At 45.3% G+C, this 19511-nt stretch overlaps 1 protein-coding gene across 13 annotated transcripts in view; it reads right to left on the bottom strand.

Moving 5' to 3' along the window:
• The window catches only part of CFAP46 (cilia and flagella associated protein 46), a 182418-nt gene that overhangs the window by 118270 nt on the left and 44637 nt on the right, over positions 1–19511 (bottom strand). For all 13 annotated transcript variants that reach the window (XR_010589285.1, XR_010589286.1, XM_065552129.1 and 10 more), the window contains 4 exons: positions 12594–12717; positions 11947–12077; positions 5527–5672; positions 4818–4951 (listed from right to left, as the gene is read on the bottom strand). Coding sequence is in view for 11 of the 13 variants with exons in the window: in XM_065552129.1 (XP_065408201.1) it covers positions 4818–4951; positions 5527–5672; positions 11947–12077; positions 12594–12717 (535 nt within the window). In the remaining 2 variants the exon portion in view is untranslated. The remainder of the gene's footprint in view (positions 1–4817; positions 4952–5526; positions 5673–11946; positions 12078–12593; positions 12718–19511) is intronic.

Here is a 19511-nt window from a genome sequence, read left to right as displayed (position 1 = left end):
GACAAAGGGGCAGGAGGGTGGATATTAGAATGGACATGAACAACACATCTTGAAGGAAAACAGTTACAAAAAGGTGAGTAACCGTTTTTTTCTTCTTCGAGTGATTGTTCATGTCCATTCCAAGCAGGTGACTCACAAGCCTGAGTTTAGGCGGTGGGGTCGGAGTTCACTGCAGATTGGAGCACTGCATGGCCAAAGGCTGCATCGTCTCTGGCCTGGTGCGTGATGGCATAGTGCGACGTGAATGTGTGGATTGAGGACCACGTGACAGCTCTGCATATTTCCTGTGTCGGGACCCGAGGAGGAGGCCTGTGCCCTTGTGGAGTGGGCTGTAATTGGCGGGGCAGGCACATTGGCCTGATTGTAGCATTCGTGGATGCAAGCCGTGATCCATACGGAGATACGCTGTGAAGAGACTGGGAGCCCCTTCATCCTGTCTGCCACAGCTACAAAGAGTTGGGTTGACTTCCTGAACGATTTGGTTCGTTCAATATAGAATGCCAGTGCCCTGCGAACGTCCAGGGAATGAAGCCTGCGCTCCACATTGGATGAGTGTGGCTTAGGATAGAACACAGGGAGAAAAATGTCCATGTGGAATTGGGAGACCACCTTAGGAAGGAACGCCAGGTGTGGCCTGAGTTGGACTTTGTCTTTGTGGAAGACAGTGTATGGAGGCTCGGACATCAGTGCTCTGAGTTCCAACATCCTCCTGGCCGAGGTGATAGCCACTACGTATGCGACCTTATATGAGAGTATAGCAGAGAGCACGTAGCCAGGGGCTCGAAGGGGGGGACCTGTGAGAGTGGAGAGGACCAAATTGAGGTCCCAAGCTGGGGCTGGTTGTTGAGTATGCGGGAACAGTCTATCTAGGCCCTCGAGGAATCGAAAAACCCATGGGTTCGCAAAGACTGAACCATCTTCAGCTCCTGGGTGGAACGCGGAGATGGCCGCCAAGTGGACCCGAACCGAAGAGAGGGAAAGTCTCAAATGAAGCAGATAATCCAGGATGAGAGGGATTGGGACGAGCAATGGTGCCTGTCCCTGCTGTTCGGCCCAGATGGAGAAGCGTTTCCACTTGGCCATATATGTGGCCCTAGTGGAGGGTTTTCTGCTACCGAGGAGGACTTGCCTGACCTGCTGTGAGCATTGCATTTCCACCGGGTTTAGCCATGGAGCATCCAGGCTCTGAGGTGGAGCGACACCAGGTTCAGGTAGCAGAGGTGGCCCGATCCTGTGTGATCAGGTCTGGGAGCAGGGGCAACGTGAGGGGCGCCTGTATGGACATGTGCAGCAGCGACGTGTACCAATGTGGGCGCGGCCACACTGGTGCTATTAGTCTGACGCGAGCGTGATCCCTGTGGATCTTGAGGAGTACCCTGTGGACCATGGGAATCGTGGGGAAGGCGTAAAGCAGGCCGCCTTCCCACGAGAGGAGGAAGGCATCTATTAGAGACCCTGGACTATGCCCCATGAGGGAGCAGAACCGTTGGCACTTCCTGTTTTCCCTCGAGGCAAACAGGTCTATCTGGGGATAGCCCCAGGGACGGAAGATTGAGCATGCTACATCTCGGCGAAGGGACCACTCATGACCATGGAACGAGCGGCTGAGGGCGTCCGCCAGTCCGTTCTGCACCCCCGGGAGGTAGGATGCCGTCAGGTGAATTGCGTTCTGTATGCAAAAGTCCCATAACGCAATGGCTTCCCGGCACAGGGGAGAGGAGCGTGCACCCCCCTGTTTGTTGATATAGAACATCGCCAAGGTATTGTCCATGAGGACTGCAACACACCTGCCTGCCAGGCGAGGTTTGAAGGTCAGGCAGGTGAGACCCACTGCCCATAGCTCCCTGACGTTGATGTGCAAGGAGAGGTCCTCTGGGGAACAAAGGCCTTGGGTCCTGAGATTCCCCAGATGCGCCCCCCACCCCAGATCCGACATGTCTGTTACCAAGGATAGGGATGGCTGGGGGCTGGCGAAGGTTACTCCCACGCAGACCTCCTGCGGGTTGAGCCACCACTGGAGGGAATCTAGCACCATTCGGGGGAGTGTCACCACAGAGTCCAGCACATGCCTGGCTGGTCGGTACACAGTTGCTAACCAGGACTGAAGAGGGCGCAACCTGAGCCTGGCGTGGCTCACCACATAGGTGCACGCAGCCATATGTCCCATCAACTTGAGGCAGTGCCTCACTGTGGTGGTCGGGAAATGTTGGAGACCGAGAATGATGTCAGACATGGACCGGAACCTGGACTCCGGTAGGTATGCTCTGGCTTGCGTCGAGTCCAGAACTGCCCCTATAAATTCTATCCTCTGGACGGGAGACAGGGTGGACTTGGCCTCGTTCAGCAGGAGGACGAGCTCGAGGAAGGTCAGTCTGATAAAGACCACCTGAGCCTCCACCTGTGCCTTGGAGTGGCCCTTGATGAGCCAATCGTCCAGGTAGGGGAACACCTGAATTCCGTGCTTGCACAAAAAGGCTGCCATGACTGCCATGAACTTTGTGAAGACCCTTGGGGCCGTTGACAGGCCGAAAGGGCAGAACTGCGAACTGGAAATGGGCATTGCCCACGACGAATCTGAGGTAACGCCTGTGTTGGGGGATTATCATGATATGAAAATACGCGTCCTTCAAGTCGAGGGCGGTGTACCAGTCCCCTGGATCCATGGAGAGAATGATGGAGGACAGGGAGACCATATGGAACTTGAGCTTCGTTACAAACTTCTTCAGACGCCGCAAGTCCAGAATGGGTCTGAGGCCCCCTTTTACTTTCGGTATTAGGAAATACCGGGAGTAGAAACCTCTGCCCCTGAGTTCCTTCCTCCACTGCCCCTACAATGAGGAGGGACTGCAATTCCTGTATTAGAAGTTGCTCGTAAGAGGGGTCCCTGAAGAGGGACGGAGATGAGGGCTAGTGGGGCGGGAGGGAGGAGAACTGGATAGAATATCCCCTCTCTACCGTGTGGAGCACCCAGCTGTCCGATGTGATTCGGGACCAGGCACGATAGAAGGGGGACAGACGTGTTGGCCTGTCAGACGGCGGTGCCAGTGGAGACTGACACAGACTTGGAGCGCGGGCCGTGTACCTGTCCCAGGGTCTGATGGTAGGGCCCGGAGTCCAGAACAGCCACTGGGAGGGCAGTTGCCACTGTTGCTGCCACTGCGCCGGGTAAGGTTGTTGGCTCGCCTGTGAAACCGACCTCCTGCTCCTCGATCTACTGGAGCGGTAGGATTCTGCCTCCAAGTCCGAGGTCTCCAAATAGGAGGACGGTGGGGTGGGGGTGAGCAGTATCCACTGTCACCGGGAAGCGGTGCCACGGGGCCGGGGAACGCTCTCTCTGCGCCGGTGCCGCTGGAGCGGCGCAGGGGGGGACTGGGGCAACATCATGGCCGGCTTGCCCCTTGATTGGATCGGGAGTCGGGCCGTGTTCGGCGGCTCTTTCCACTGGTGCGGGGAGGCCGGCACCGGGAGGCTTAATAAATCAGAGGCGGCCTCAAACGCGTCCGGCGTTGATGGGAGACGCACATCCTCGTTGAGGTCCGGGGATCTCGACCGGTCTGGACTCGACCAAACCACCACCGGGGCGGGAGTCAACGAGACCTTGGGAGGATGCGGCTGTGGCATGGCTTGTCCCACCGAACTCATGGACGCCGCCGCCCTTTTAAGGTCCTGGTGGGGTGATTGGCCCCTCACCGGCCTCTTCTTCTTCGCGGGCACCGGAGATGGTGATCAGTGCCTTACAGATTTTCTATGTCCCAATTCTCTCCGGTGCCGGGACTTAGAGGTCTTAGACTGGGCCTCCTGTCTTGTTAGCGGTGCCAGGGTGCTGTGCACCGAGGATGAGGTGCTGGGCGCCGGATTGGCAGGCTCAGGGTCCGAGTGTGGCCATAAGGCTGCCTCCATCAGGAGCACTTTGAGTCTCTGCTCTCTGTCCTTAAGGGTCCTGGGATGGAATCCCCTGCAGATACTGCACCAGTCTCTTTGGTGGCTCTCCCCGAGGCACCTTAAGCAGGAAAAGTGCGGGTCACTCTTCGGCGTAAACTTCCCACAATCCTTGCAGAGTTTAAACCTGGGGGACCTGGGCATGTCCCAGTGGGGCTCTAAACTATGAGAGAGGAAACAAGTATATACACTTAAACAGGACACTGCTATGCTTGGAGGGAGGGATAGCTCAGTGGTTTGAGCATTGACCTGCTAAACCCAGGGTTGTGAGTTCAATCCTTGAGGGGGGCCATTTAGAGATCTAGGGCAAAAATCTGTCTGGGGATTGTTCCTGCTTTGAGCAGGGGGTTGGACTGGACTAGATGATCTCCTGAGGTCCCTTCCAATCCTGATATTCTATGATATAAGAGCAAGCAAAGTTCCAGCTAGCTGTCACCGGTGGTAAGAAGGAACCATGGAGGTGCCACTCCAAGGGGCACCAGGGCCGACGCTGCTAAGGGAAAATTTTCTGGCTGGCATGCGCACAAACATCTGCTTGGAATGGACATGAACAATCATTCTAAGAAGAATTAACTCTGTCTTTAAAGAGTTTTTGTGTGGCTATAAGCTTCTTAGGTCTGACAGTTAAAATGTTCATTGCAAGAGTGTATGCCAGTAGCTGTTCCATAATGGAGCTAACTCAGCAATTGCCACTTAAAACCTTTTCCTTTAGCTTCTCTCTCTTTTCCCACTAGAATCCATGCCTTTGAAAATGAACCATCTGATAACCATGGATTTTATTTTAAGAAGTAACAACTTTTGAAAATATCTTCATGGCGTGATAATCAAACAGAATTTGCCAAAGGACCCAGGGTTTGGTACAGATTAAAGAAAAACACCTGTATGTTATCCAGTCTGGATCACGTTCAGGAAGTTTGGAAATATATCCTGTGGGATGCTGGCTTGTATCTTCAGGTGGGACAGCATGATCATTCAGCTGAATACCCTCCAATCTTAACAAATGAATAGTCGCCTAGAAATATATAGAAAACATATATATGAAACTTCAATTTCATCAAACCGTATCACATTGAAAAGAGAGACTGGCTTCTGCTCAAGTCACAGTCTCCATTCTACACTAAAATATTAGCAGCACAATTTTGTCAAATACTGTGTAGGCATATAGCAATATATCACAAAACATATTAAATACAGTCCTTCAAATTCCTTAGATCCTGCAGAATGAATTTACCATAATTCCTGTAACCCCCCCCCCCAAAAAAAAAACAAACCTTTATCTCAGTGAAATTTTAAAGCTCCAGGGCTCTATGGGTAGTTGTCAAACATTTGCAATAAAATCACTGAGAAATACATTATCTGTACTGACAGGGAAAACATTAGTATACTTACTTTGAATGGAAACTTCTTAGACAGTAGCTTCATGAAACTCTACATTTTTTTTAGTTTCTCTGCAAACACATTAATTATTGTTTACAATCTCTAATAACTGGCACATCATTCCTTAAAATGAATGTATTACAGCACTGTAGATAAAGCCAAGGATGGAGGAGACAAAAAATGAATATCACAGCTGTACAATTTACTAACCTCTGCATTAATGAATCTTATTTCTGCTAATGTTCTGAGTAAATCTCTTTCAAGAGAGAATGATTTAATGGGCAAGGATGATTCCATTTGTAGGCTGCCACCTCGATTATCATCCATCACAATTGTACTAGCTTTCTTCTTTTGTACTAAGAGAAAGGAAGCTTCACTTTTATTATTGTTATTATGTAAATTAGAAAGACTTTTTACTTTACTCCTAAATAAGAAAAATGCCTAGTTACATTAAAATCTATAACAGGGATAGAATGAATTCAGATTTAAAATTGCTGCCTTCAAAATCCTTATTCATTACAGTTTCCTGCGACTGAAAATACCTCTCTCCAGGCAGTGCTGGAAGAAAGGTATGTAAATCAGTTAGATGGACAGTGGTGTAAGTGGGACAGCATGCAGTGGCCAGGAAATGGCAGCTTTAAAGAGTCTTCACTAGTCAAACCAAGCACCTTTCTCACATTTCTGGATTGCTGACATGAAGCTGTGACTACAGAAAGCACAGAGGGACAGAAGCAGCTCCTTTGTGCTTCCACTTTTTGCCTCCTGAATCTATCATTCTTCCACAATTGGGTCATATAGGTTAGACATCTTTGAGTGCTGACAAATTACAGTTTATTACTTTTTCAAATTGGTTAATATTGGGGTTGCTAACTTTCTAATTGCAGAAAACCTAACACCCTTGCCCTGCCCCTTCCAAAGGCCTCTCCCATTCCCTGAGGCCCCACCCCCACTCACTCCATCCGTCACTTGCTGTCCCCACCCTCACTCATTTGCTCATTTTCACCGGGCTGAGGCAGGGGGTTGGGGTAAGGCCAGAAATGAGGGGTTCAGGGTGCAGGACAGGGCTCTGGGCTGGGGGTTGAGGTGCGGGAGGAAGTGAGGGCTCCGGCTGGGGGATGAGGGATTTGGGGTATAGGAGGAGGCTCTGGGCTGTGGGGTGGAGCTGAGGGGTTTGGAGTGTGGGGTGAGGCTCCGGCTAGGGGTGTGGGTCAGAAGTGGGGCTGGGGATGAGGGGTTTGAGGTGCAGGAGGGGACTCCGGGCTGGGGATGAGGGGTTCGGCATGTGGGAGGGGGCTCAGGGCTCGGGCAAGGGGTTGGGGTGTGGGAGGGGGTGAGGGCTCTGGCTTGGGGTGTGGGTTAGGGTTACCATATCTAATAAATAAAAAAAGAGGACCCTCCACGGGCCCCGCCCATTTCTCCACCCCAGCCCCGCCCCAACTCCGCCACTTCCCCGCCCTAACTCCGCGTCCTCCTCCCTCCCACTCCCAGCCACGCGGAAAGGGCTGCCCAAGCGCTACCGGCTTCATGGTTTGCCGGGCAGCCCCCAGACCCTGTGTCCCCGGCCGGCGCTTCCCCAGCACAGCTGGAGCCCGGGAGGGGAAGCGCCCAGCCGGGGGCGCAGGGTCTGGAGGCTGCCCGGCAAACCGTGAAGGCGGTAGCGCTTGGGCTTCGGGCAGCCCCCTTGCCTCCGGACCCTGCGCCCCCACTCGGACACTTCCCCTCCCGGGCGGCACAGGGTCCGGAGGCACGGGGGCTGCCTGAAGCCAGTAGCGCTCGGGCAGCTCAGCTCTTAAACAGAGCCGAAGAGTCAGGGGAGGAGCAGAGCCTCCAGCCGCGGCGGCTCTGCTCCTCCCCGACTCTTCGGCTCTGTTTAAGAGCCGAGCGCTATGGGCTTTGGGCAGCCCCCATACCTCCGGACCCTGCGCCGCCGGAGCCCGGGAGGGGAAGTGCCCAGCCAGGGGCGCAGGGTCCGGAGGCACGGGGGCTGCCCGAAGCCAGTAGCGCTGGGGCAGCTCGGCTCTTAAACAGAGCCGAAGAGTCAGGGGAGGAGCAGAGCCTCCGCGGCTCTGCTCCTCCGCTGACTCTTCGGCTTTAAGAGCCGGGCTGCCCGAGTGCTACCGGCTTCGGGCAGCCCCCGTGCCTCCGGACCCTGCGCCGCTGGAGCCTGGGAGGGGAAGTGCCCGGCCGGCAGCTGGGGTTCGGAGGCACGGGGGCTGCCTGAAGCCCATAGCGCTCGGGCAGCTCGGCTCTTAAACAGAGCCGAAGAGTCAGGGGAGGAGCAGAGCCGCCATTTTCCCGGACATGTTCGGCTTTTTGGCAATTCCCCCCGGATGGGGATTTAAGTGCCGAAAAGCCAGACATGTCCGGGAAAAGGAGGACGTATGGTAACCATAGTGTGGGTCAGAAGTGGGGCCGGGGATAAGAGGCTTGGGGTGCAGAAGGGGGCTCCGGGCTGGAGCCAAGGGGTTCAGAGTGCGGAGGGGGTGAGGGCTCTGACTACACATGCAGGTCTGAGGTGGGGCTGGGGATGAGGTTTAGGGTGCAGGAGGGGGCTCCAGGTTGGGGCTGAGGGTTATGGAGTGAGGGGCGGGGCTCAGGGCCGGGGGTATGGGAGGGGGTGAGCGGTGCAGGCTCTGGGCCGCACTTACCTCAGGTGGCTCCCAGGAAGCGACCAGCATGTCCCTCCAGCTCCTAGGAGGAGGGGCCAGCCAGGGGGCTCTGCATGCTGCCCTCGCCTGCAGGCGCCACCACCACAGCTCCCATTGGCTGCAGTTCCTGGCCAATGGGAGCTGCGGAGCCGGCACTCAGGGTGGGGGCAGTGAACGGAGCCCCCATGGCCACCCCTCCTCCTAGGAGCTGCAGAGACATGCCGGCCACTTCCCAGGAGCTGCATGGAGCTGGGTTGGGAGCCTGCCAGCCCTGTGCCAACTGGACTTTTAACAGCCCAGTCAGCTGGCAACCCTAGTTAACATGCAGCTTTATGTTTTGTAAGCATTACAGTTGAGATTTTGCTCAGTTTGTGCAGGAGTGAACTTTTCAAGATTTGCTCCAATCAGAGTGTGTATGTTTGGATTTCACAAATATGAGCGCAGCTCACATTTTCCAGTTCACTTCTTTCATTGTTTTATAGGGATTGGAAACCTGGGCATCGTGTCCTGGCAGCGAAGAGGAAATCTCAAATGGTATTACAGTCAAGAAGGGGAATGATGGTGTGTCAACCCCACAGTAATGAAGAGAAAGCAAATTTCTCTTTTCCCTTGGAGTAATCATTAACCCAGCATCCTGGAACATGGCAGTTCTGTCCTGTGTTGTGCCCTAACTCTTGGTGTAAAATTGTGAACGTCATGATGAAGTAGCTAGGGTGGTACTGTAGGGCCATTTAGGCAAGTCTATTTGGGCACAGGGATTAAGTAAACCTGTTTGTGTACAGAACAATTCATTGTGGCGACTGAAACAATTTACTACGGTTGTGGTGGACTTTCCATCACTGGCAATTTTAAGATCAAGATTAGATGTTTTTCTAAAAAGCTATGCTCTAGTTCAAACAGAAATTAATTCAGAGAAGATCTATGGCCTGTATTATGCAGGAGGACAGACTAGATAATCTAAGCGGTCCCTTCTGGCTTTATAATCTATGTAGCATTCAGTGTCCCATCAGTGTTAAGGGGTGGACCAGTGACAGGCAGGGAGGCCATGACTTCCTCCCAGGACCAATTTAACTCAGTTTTATCCTTTTAAGTGTGAGTTAGTAAAGTTGCAGATTTTTGACCAATTTCTAGATAAACAGAGACTATTCTCTCTGGTGATTATCCTCAACTATAAAATATTATTATTTAAGACTGACCCCTTACTTTTTTCTTGAGATTTTGTTTACTAAAAATACCAGCCCAGCATGTTATATTCCTGCATTAAAATAACAGAACACTAAGACAAAATAATTCCAATTTACAGGATATGTAATATTGTTTGTGCACAAGACACAAATGATTTGTATACATATGCACATAACAATTCTGATCCATATACAAACCTCCCAACTGAACAATGATGTAGCTTTAACTAAACATCCTATGAACTATTAAATGAATAATAATGCCACATATTTTCCAGCATATAAATGAAATGTATGTTTCATGGCCTGCTACTTGTCTAACAACTGATTAATTGCACCAAATATCACCCTTTTACAGCACTGCTAACTGTGGAACGAACAGTTATACCATCAAATTCTCTGCGGGTAAAAACTGGTACAATTCCATAAATTAAATGACACTGTACCAGTTAACACCCACAGAAAATTTGACCAATTATTCCTGTTACTTCCTCTTTCTAACATTTACCTGTATAACTTTAAGTAGACTCTGTATATCTACTGATGAAAAGTGCTATACAAGACCTACGTATTATTATTATTATGTATACCTAACCGTATATTTGTGTTTTTACCTACAATTATCCCCCCTAAAACACAAATAGATGTTATTTAAGGAAATGATAAACATGAATAAGAACAAGTATGCTGACCCTTTTCCAACTGCCATGATTTCATGTTGCAGCACAGTAAATAGTACTTCTGCAATGTAACAACTGTAATGTTGCTCTTGGAAAAGCCTTATTTGGGAGTATCTGTAGGTTTCTACATGTACGCGTGGTGTGAGGAAGAAAGTACACATTTGCACCCTGCAATCTTGTTCTAAGTTCAATTACTAGAGAGAACAAATAAACTTATTCTAACACAAATTGTTTTGATTTTAACATAATGTAACTTCAGAGATTTAACTAGTATAAGGAACAGCTGTGCAATTGGAAATGTGCTTGGTTCAGAATGTTCAAAATGCACTTTTATTATATCCATAAAATCATGAGAAACATTACTGATGGCATTGACTTGTAAAAAGGACACGGCTGTTCAACTAATTTAAAAAGATGAAGTTTCTGAAAATTGCCATTAACACACTTGCATAGCTCTAAATAAATAGGATTGCTTTGGCCAAGCTTCTCTATTTCTGCATTCCTGATGTCTTTTAAAACTATTCATGCTCAAACAGCTTTTCAATTAAAAATCAAAGGCACTAGAAATGAAAACTTTTGGAGTATATAGTGCCCTCAATCCATGTTTACAGTTGCCATTGATGGAGTTCTGCCTGATTTTGGGGAGCAATAGGCTATATATTCCTTAAATATATAATTGTCCACATAATGGAAAAATAATCAGGCTTAAAAATTAACTTTTAAAAGGACATCATTGATTTAAAAAGAAATGACTTGAAAGTGGTTTCAGACACCCTGTAAGTCCTCCCTGACAAATCTATGAATTTTACCATCACATTTACTTAATTTTTTTAAAATGCTTCTTCTCTCCCATGTTTTTGAGAGAAAGACACAAACTAACAATAGGGGAAACTAACTACTACTAATAGTGGATAAACACCTACTGCTATTATCATCTAATGGAATTATTCCTTTAGCTCGAGTTGTAGAGTTCTGCAATTTGAAGTTGAATGTTCCAAGGTTCAAAACCTGCTGACAATCTATACACAAATTGCTATCACAGCACAAAATAAATACACTGAAAAAAGACAGGTTTCAGAGTAGCAGCCGTGTTAGTCTGTATCCACAATCTACCAATGTGATATATGCCATCATGTGCCAGCAATGCCCCTCTGCCATGTGCATTTGCCAAACCAGACAGTCTCTACGCAAAAGAATAAATGGACACAAATCTGACATCAGGAATCATAACATTCAAAAACCAGGAGGAGAACACTTTTACCTGTCTGGTCACTCAATAACAGACCTGAGGGTGGCAATTTTGCAACAGAGAAGCTTCAAAAACAGACTCCAACGAGAAACTGCTGAACTCGAATTGATATGCAAACTAGATACAATCAACTTAGGCTTGAATAGAGACTGGGAATGGCTGAGCCATTACAAACATTGAATCTATCCCCCCATGTAAGTATTCTCACACTTCTTATGAAACTGTCTGTACTGGGCTATCTTGATTATCACTTCAAAAGTTTTTTCTCTTACTTAATTGGCCTCTCAGAGTTGGTAAGACAACTCCCACCTTTTCATGTACTCTATATGTGTATCTATATCTCCTCAATATATGTTCCATTCTATGCATCCGAAGAAGTGGGCTGTAGCCCACGAAAGCTTATGCTCAAATAAATTTGTTAATCTCTAAGGTGCCACAAGTACTCCTGTTCTTTTTACTGAAAAAAGAGAAGCTCTATTCGCTCTAATCTCTTTCAGTGATAGGAACCTCAGGAGTTATAATAGTACATAAAACATTCTCAGATGGAATTCCAATTTTTAAATTGATGATGTGTTATTAATTCTTTGCTGAGTAACATAATACCGTAGTATATTACAGGTACCTAATACCTTGTAAATTAGCAAAATAATAGACTATCTCAAAATTTTGCAGACTAATTTAAAGTTTTATTTTACTACTAATTTACCAAATCAGAAGTGTTGAATTGTTTAATAATCAAATTATCCCGCTGGGGTTAAAACAAATGTAAAGTAATTTATTTACAGTGTATGACACTGAGTTTTCATTTAAAAAATATTTTTAAAATATCAGTTAAGGAAAGTTACAATGTAAGTAATGTGTTGACTTACATTTTTTAGATTTTGGTACCTTCCTCATCTGAGCATCATCATACAAGAGACAGAATCTGCATGCTGCCCGGCACACATCCCATACTCCTTGTTTCCGTGCAACTTTTGCCAAATCTGCCCAAAGTCTTATTCTATCACACAAAAAGCACATATAAAACTCTTTAATTAACAGATTTATTTCCTAAATTCTAGATTCAGGCTGAAACTTCAGGTTAATTGAAAATATCCTTCATCATAATACAGACTTTAAAACCCGGTAACAATTATTTCAATGTTACTAAATTTAGGGTCAATTTTTATCACTAATAAAGATAACTTATAAATCATACAGCATCAAGCATCAATTGCAGAAGGAGGATGCCAGTTACTGAAGATTCCTTATACATTGGAAATAAAGGAATAAAGCTGTTATTTCTAATTATATCAGCATATAAATAAATAACCATAACAAAGTTTGATGGCTCATGATATGGCCACATTGATCCCCTGCTTAAAGGTTAGCACATGCTTAAATGCTACAATGGATCTGTACCAGAGTGCTCAGCACCTTGCAGAGTCCTAATAGCAAAACTTTCCCCTTTGGCAATAGCAATACGCCACTTTTAAAATGGAAAAAAATATATATACACCTTCTTTACAGTAATTACCTCTCCTTGTCATTTCCATGTCCTAATCGTTTCAAATGACCATCAGTTTTCTCCACACTCTTAGTATGATGCTGTGCTTTTGCACAGAGATAACTTATTTGACTCCTACTTTTACCTGAGGAAACTTAATGGAGACAAAGGAATGCAGGCAATTTTGAAGCATTACAATGCATGTTTTTCATCACTACAATAACATCATTCTTAAGTAGGTCCTTATATATTTTAAAATATCTATATTATACTAAATACTATACTATTATATTAAAATAAAACATAAACAAGTTATTCTGTACTAACAATTTGTTTGGAATTAGTATAAACAAAATATTCTATAATTTCCCAAGTCAGCAAAAAATAGTTTGATTCAATGCAGCCTAATTAAAAGGAGAAATGTTTCTATAATTGGAGACCTCTGCTGTACGGGGTATAAGTGATTTGTGTGGGTATATGGGATTACTTTGTGTGCTAACTGGAATTCAGAATAATATTTGAAATCTCATTGATAAAGCAATCTATATGGAGTCAGTGAAAAGTATACTCACTGGTTCACAACAAAATTTGTGAAACATTTGAAATTTTGCCTTTTATAATTCTCAGAGCTTCCTTCAAAATGCCCCAATCCAGCACTGGACAAACTGGACAGTGGTGGCTGCAGCAAAGTAATTCCCAGCTGCTTGGCCACTGTGAATTTTCAACAAGAATCTTTTCAATAACTTCAACTGCCTTTGGAACAGACTTTTTGTTAATAATGCTGAGAGAACCAACCCCTAAAATATTTGTTCAAGGGAGGACCCCTGCAGCTACTATCATAAGCCTCCTGAGCTGAGGCAGGATCAAGTAAACCTAGCCACCCCTGAAAGGTATCTGTCCAGCCTGCTCTGATAATTCTCCAATAATAAATAGGGCTTCCACAACCTCCTTTGGAAGACAGTTTCAGAGCATAGCTACCCTTATCGTTTTCCTAACTGCTAATTTAAATCTACCTTGCTGCAGATTAGGCCCATTACTTCTTGTCCTACCTTTAGTGGGCACAGAGAATAACTGATCAGCATCCTCTTTATAACAACTCTTAACATATTTGAAGACTGTTATCAGGTCCCCCTCCAGTCTTTTTTTCTCAAGACTCATAGGTTAGGTTTTCTAAACGTCTTATCATCATGCTCTCTGTGATAGGCTGTTCACCCCACACTAGCCCGGAAAAGGTTAATGTGGCTCAGAAGGGATTAAGTAATCTGATAAACCATATCTGAGAAATAGTTAGGCTTGATAGACAATCTCTGTTTGAGGATGGAGCCCAGCTAGACAGGACCAGGCAGCGCTTGTATAAAGTCAGGAAGTTTGCAGCAGAAATAGTCTGCAGTGTGGAAGCCTGCAGTCACTCTCTGGGGTTAGAGAGGGAAAGAAGGAAACCCAGGAGAAGAGTGGAAGCTCTAGGACCCTGGAACTGTGGGAAGGGTATACTTAGAAGAGTGGTGGATAAGGAAACCTGACAGAGATAAAGCAGGAAGCAGTAGGGAAATAGCAGCTAGGTTTGGGAATCAGCAGACTGTGGCTGCTGATTGTATGTTCCCCAGCCTGGAACCTGGAGTAGTGGGCGGGTCCATGTTTCCCTACCAGCCACTGGGGAAGTGGCATAATTTGAAATTAGAGGACTTCTGGGAACAATACCTGGACAGGCAATCTGGTGAGACTTTGATATCCCAGAATGTGAAAACTATAGTGACCTGGCCAGAAGGCCAAGCCATGAAGAAGGAGCATCCTGATTCACTGCAACTTCTGGAGTGTGAGAGAGGTCGCAGTGCAAATGAGAGACAGAAGGGGGGTGTCAAATTGGGTGGAGCTATTTCCCAGAAGTAGCCACAAGGAGGCACCCCAGTGATGAATAGAGAACACTGTGACATTCTCCTCTGCACTCGCATGGCACCCAAAAATGGACACAGTACCCTAACTGAGGCCTCACCACTGCTGAACAGAGCTGGACAATTGCCACATATGGCTTACGTATAACACTGTTGTTAATACTCCCCAGAATGAAATTAGCCTTTTCCCCAGCTGCATCACATTGATGACTCATATTCAATTTATGAGCCATTATAACCCCCAGATCATTTTCAGCAGTAGTATATCCTAGCCAGTCATTCCCCATTTTGTAGTTGTGCATTTGATTTTTCCTTCCTTAGTGAAGTACTTTGCACTTGTCTTTATGAAATTCATCTTGTTGAATTCGGACCTATCCTCCAATTTGTCCAGATTTTTTTGAATTCCAATCCTGTCCTCCAAAGTGCTTGCAACCCTTCCTAGTTTGGTGTCATCTGCAGATTTTATAAGGATACTCTCAACTCCATTATCCAAGTCATTAATGAAAACATTGCATAGTACTGGACCCAGGATTGACCCTGCAGAGCAAAATTAGATATGCCTGCCCAGTTTGACAATGAACTATTGATAACTACTCTTTGAGTACAGTTTTCAACGAGTTGTGCCTTTCTAGTAATTTCATCTAGACTAGATTTCCCTAGTTTTTTTATGAGAATGTCATGCAGGAGTGTGTCAAAAGCCTTTCTAAAATCAAGATATCATGTCAAGTGCTTTCCCCCATCCAGTAGGCCAGTAGCCCTTTCAAAGAAGAAATTCAGGTTGGTTTGGTAGGATTTACTTTTGAGAAATCTATGCTGGTTATTCTTTATCACCTTATTATCCTCTAGGTGCTTACAAACTGTTTAATAATGAATTCCAGTATATTTTAGGTACTGAAGTTAAGCTGGCTGGTCTATAATTCCTCTGCTGCTCTTTGTTCCCTTTTTAAGACAAATACTATGTCTTCCCTTCTCTAGTCCTCTGGGACCTCACCTGTTCTCCAGTAGTTCTCAAAGATAATTGCTAATGGTTCCAAGATTTGCTTCAGCTAGTTCCTTAAGTACCCTAATTCATCAGGCCTTGCTGACTTGAATACATCCATCTTATCATCTAGGGTTACCATATTTCAACAAGCAAAAAAGAGGACGGGAGGAGCCCCGCCCTAGCCCCGCCCCTGCCCCTCCCACTTCCCGCCCCCCCAGAACCCCCAACCCTCCCCCCGTTCCTTGTCCCCTGACTGCCCCCTCCTGGGACCCCTGCCCCTAACTGCCCCCCGGGACTCCACTCCCTATCTAAGCCTCCTTGCCTCTTGTCCCCTGACTGCCCCAACCCTTATCCACACCCCCACCCCCAGACAGACCCCTGGGACTCCCACGCCCCATCCAACCACTCCCCACCCCCTGACAGCCCCCCCCAGAACTCCCAACCCATCTAAACCCCTCTGCTCCCTGTCCCCTGACTGCTCCGATCCCTCTCCACACTCCTGCCCCCTGACAGCCCCCCCAGAACTCCCAACCCATCTAAACCCCTCTGCTCCCTGTCCCCTGACTGCTCCGATCCCTCTCCCCACTCCTGCCCCCTGACAGCTCCCCCCCAGAACTCCCAGCCCCCTACCCCCCGCTCCTTGTCCCCTGACTGCCCCCTCCTGGGACCCCTGCTCCTAACTGCCCTCCAGAACCCCACCCCCTATTTATGTACAGGCGTGACTACCTGCCCTTTCCTGGTTACTATACGCGGCCAGTCCGCATCCACATCCAGTAGTTAAAATAAATAAATAAATAAACTAATGATTTAAATTGGAATTTCATCCATTAATAAGTATTTATTATTATAGTTAAAACCATTCTATTGAAGGGCAGATATTAAATAACACTAAATATGTTAATGTTCAAAACAATATTAAAAATTTGAAAATTTAGAGCATGGAAACCAAAATAGCTAAAATTTAGTTTTGGCAAGATACACGGAATGGAAACTCCGGGATCTTTACCTGTCACTGAATATAGCCATCATACCAATAGTGGAATATAAAACAAGTCTACATATACTCTCCTTAAAATTTTTACTTCTGTCCATTCCCAATAATTGTAACAAATCATTATTACCTTCACTCCACTTGCCACGCGCCCCAAGCACAAAACCAAAGAAGTGGATATTTTTACCTCCCGTTAAGTTTTTAATTTCTTCCTCTAACTCAAGATAATAAGCCACCTTCTCACTGTGGGCTTGTTCCAAACTTCCGGCATTATCCTCCCATCGCACTGTAACATCAACCACCACTGCTGTATCTCCTTTTATAAATATAATATCCGGCTTTCTTAACTCACCCTTACTATTTCTCAAATGGGGCTCTATCATTGCCTTCCACCCTAATTTACCAACCTTATCCACAACTGCAGACACTACTCTATTATGCCTTTTTATCCTAGCATTCTTAGTCTTATAACATTGTCCTGAGATATGGGGAACAGTCTCCCGCACTTTACCGCACCATCTACAAAGAGCATTCACACCTCCTCTTCCTCTTGCTAATGTCTCCCTAGTAGGATAAATATTTGCCCTAAGCTGCAATGCTGCGATATACGCTGACGATTTAACTTTACTAGAGTTTCTAAAAATCGAATTACTAATTAAATCATTTTTAAAATATTTTATCCCTATTCCCTGACATCTCAGTTCCGACCATCTTAAAAATTCCTCTTCCCTCCATTTCTTGGGATGAGATGTTACTGCACTAAATGACAATATTTTATCCACAAGATTTTCTCCTGCATATAGATAAGACAGGTCCATCCAATCATCTCTCGAGACAATATGTCTCCTCCATTTACGAATTAACATATTTGGGATTTGCACACTAAACTTAGTGAGAGCTAAACCACCATCCCTACCTCTAGAATAAAATATCCCATCTGTGGTACACTGAGGTAAATGTAAAATCTCTTTAACTATTTTTCTAACTAACACATCAAGATCGTCTAAAAGATTAAAAGGGGGTTCTATTAAAAGAAGATTATAAAATAGCTTCGGTAAGATGTATGTCTGTAAAATTAATATTTTTTGGGCCGGTTTTAATGGGGCCTTAATTAAATTCTCACTCCAATCTTTCAATTTTTCTTTAAGTATGGGTCCCCCTACACCTATCCAGGGATCTATTCTAGCCCCTAAATATTTTTCAAAATCCCCTGGTTGAACATATTCAATCTTCTCTGACCCTATCTGCCAATTATCCTTAGGATTAACTACATAGGTTTTATGTTTAGTTAAAATATGAAAGCCTTTCGTTTTCTTCACATTAACAGAGAGATTAGTATTTTTACAAAACTCCTCTAAGATACCCAAATTTTTAATCATTCCTTTATATGAGCTACTTAAAATTGCCACATCATCGGCAAAAGCCAATGACGTGACACTATTACCCTTAACATAAAAACCACTTCCTTCTACTTCTAATCTAGTTAAAAGGGGATCCATAGCAATATTAAACAAAATTGGGGACAACGGGTCACCCTGCTTGACCCCCCTCCTAATTAAAATAGACTCAGTAGCTTCATCACCCACCCATACCCTAGTTGTGCAATTATCATAAAGGTCCCTAATAATATCTATAAAATGTTCATCTATACCAAATCTTCTCAACCCGGCTATTATATGTCCGTGTCCCACAGAATCAAATGCTTTAGCCAGATCTACGAACACTATTGCAATTTCATTCCCATTTCGTTTAGCCCCTTTAATCAAATTATCTAATATAGCAATATTTTCCTCACACCCAGGGGCGGATATAAACCCTTTTTGTCTACTACATATCTTAACTATTTCCACCAGTCTTTTTGCTAATATTTTGGTATAGATTCTAATCCAAACTGACCCAATTGTCAATGGTCTCCAAGATGTTAACTTCTTCATTTCCTCCTCATCTTGTGTCTTTGGTATTAAAATCGTTCTATTTTTCTTAAATTCATCTGGTACCTGTCTATTTAGAAACCATATATTAAAAATTTTTGTAAGTATTAAGGAGTCTAAATTAAAAATATCCCACAAATTGCTCACTTTTACTTTATCTGGGCCAGGAGCACTATCTTTTCTTATTTCTGTTAAAGCTATTCTAATCTCATCCACAGAGATCGGACTCATTAATATATCATTATCCGCATTCTCTGTGGATGATGGCCACCCTATCATATTACCATGTCCAATTGTTCCCAAAATATTTACATAGTATTCCTCAATTTCTTTCATAGGGATAGCACACTTAGCCTTATCTGGCTCTCCCATTATAATGCGAGTCAATCTTCTTCTATCCTTATCAAATAATTGTTGATAGAATTTATACTTAGCTTTCTTTGTAGCATATCTCCTAATTGCATTAAATTGCTTCCTTCTCCCCTCCTTTCTAATCTTCCCTTTTCCTTTATTCCTCAACTCTATTTGACTTTCATTTCTAGGGTCCTGTCCCTCTACTAATGAATAACATAATTTTTCCAACATTGCCCATCCGAGAGCTTTTGTTAAATCCTCCTTTAATAATCCTTCAATTTCCCCTAAACTATTTATTATTTCTCTTCCCTCCCTACTTTGTTTTCCCCGTTTACATATTTTCTCCACTAAATCCACTTCTGGATGTCCTTTTAGTGGGAAAATCCTCTCTCTTGGGGGTGGAATTTCTAATATATTTACTCTAATGTCCTCTACCTCAGTCACTTCCTCCCTATCTCCTGTTACCACTAACTTCTTCTTTGCTAATTCTCGTCTTTTATCTGATATTTGTTTATTCGTTTTGGTCCTCATCTCGCTCTCAATACATTTATTTATATTCCTTTTCCCAATATATTTCCTTTCCAACTGTATAAGCTGCGCAACCTCATCTTTAGTCCATATACGAGATCTAGTCGATCCCTCTTTGATCTTACTTTTAGCAGCCATATCTTCTTTTCTTTGCTCATTCCTCACAGCAGGGTGTCTATGTCTACAGTGTTGGCTCAATCCAGATCTAGTATGAAAACCAAGCCCACAGACCGAGCACGTATGGCTCTTCATTGGGGTATCCGCCTTCTTGGG

The sequence above is a fragment of the Chrysemys picta genome, chromosome 7 (genome assembly GCF_011386835.1).
Source record: "Chrysemys picta bellii isolate R12L10 chromosome 7, ASM1138683v2, whole genome shotgun sequence".
Classification (NCBI taxonomy): Eukaryota; Metazoa; Chordata; order Testudines; family Emydidae; genus Chrysemys; species Chrysemys picta.
Note: the sequence above shows the minus strand (reverse complement) of the source record. Positions and strands in the feature narration are given on the sequence as shown.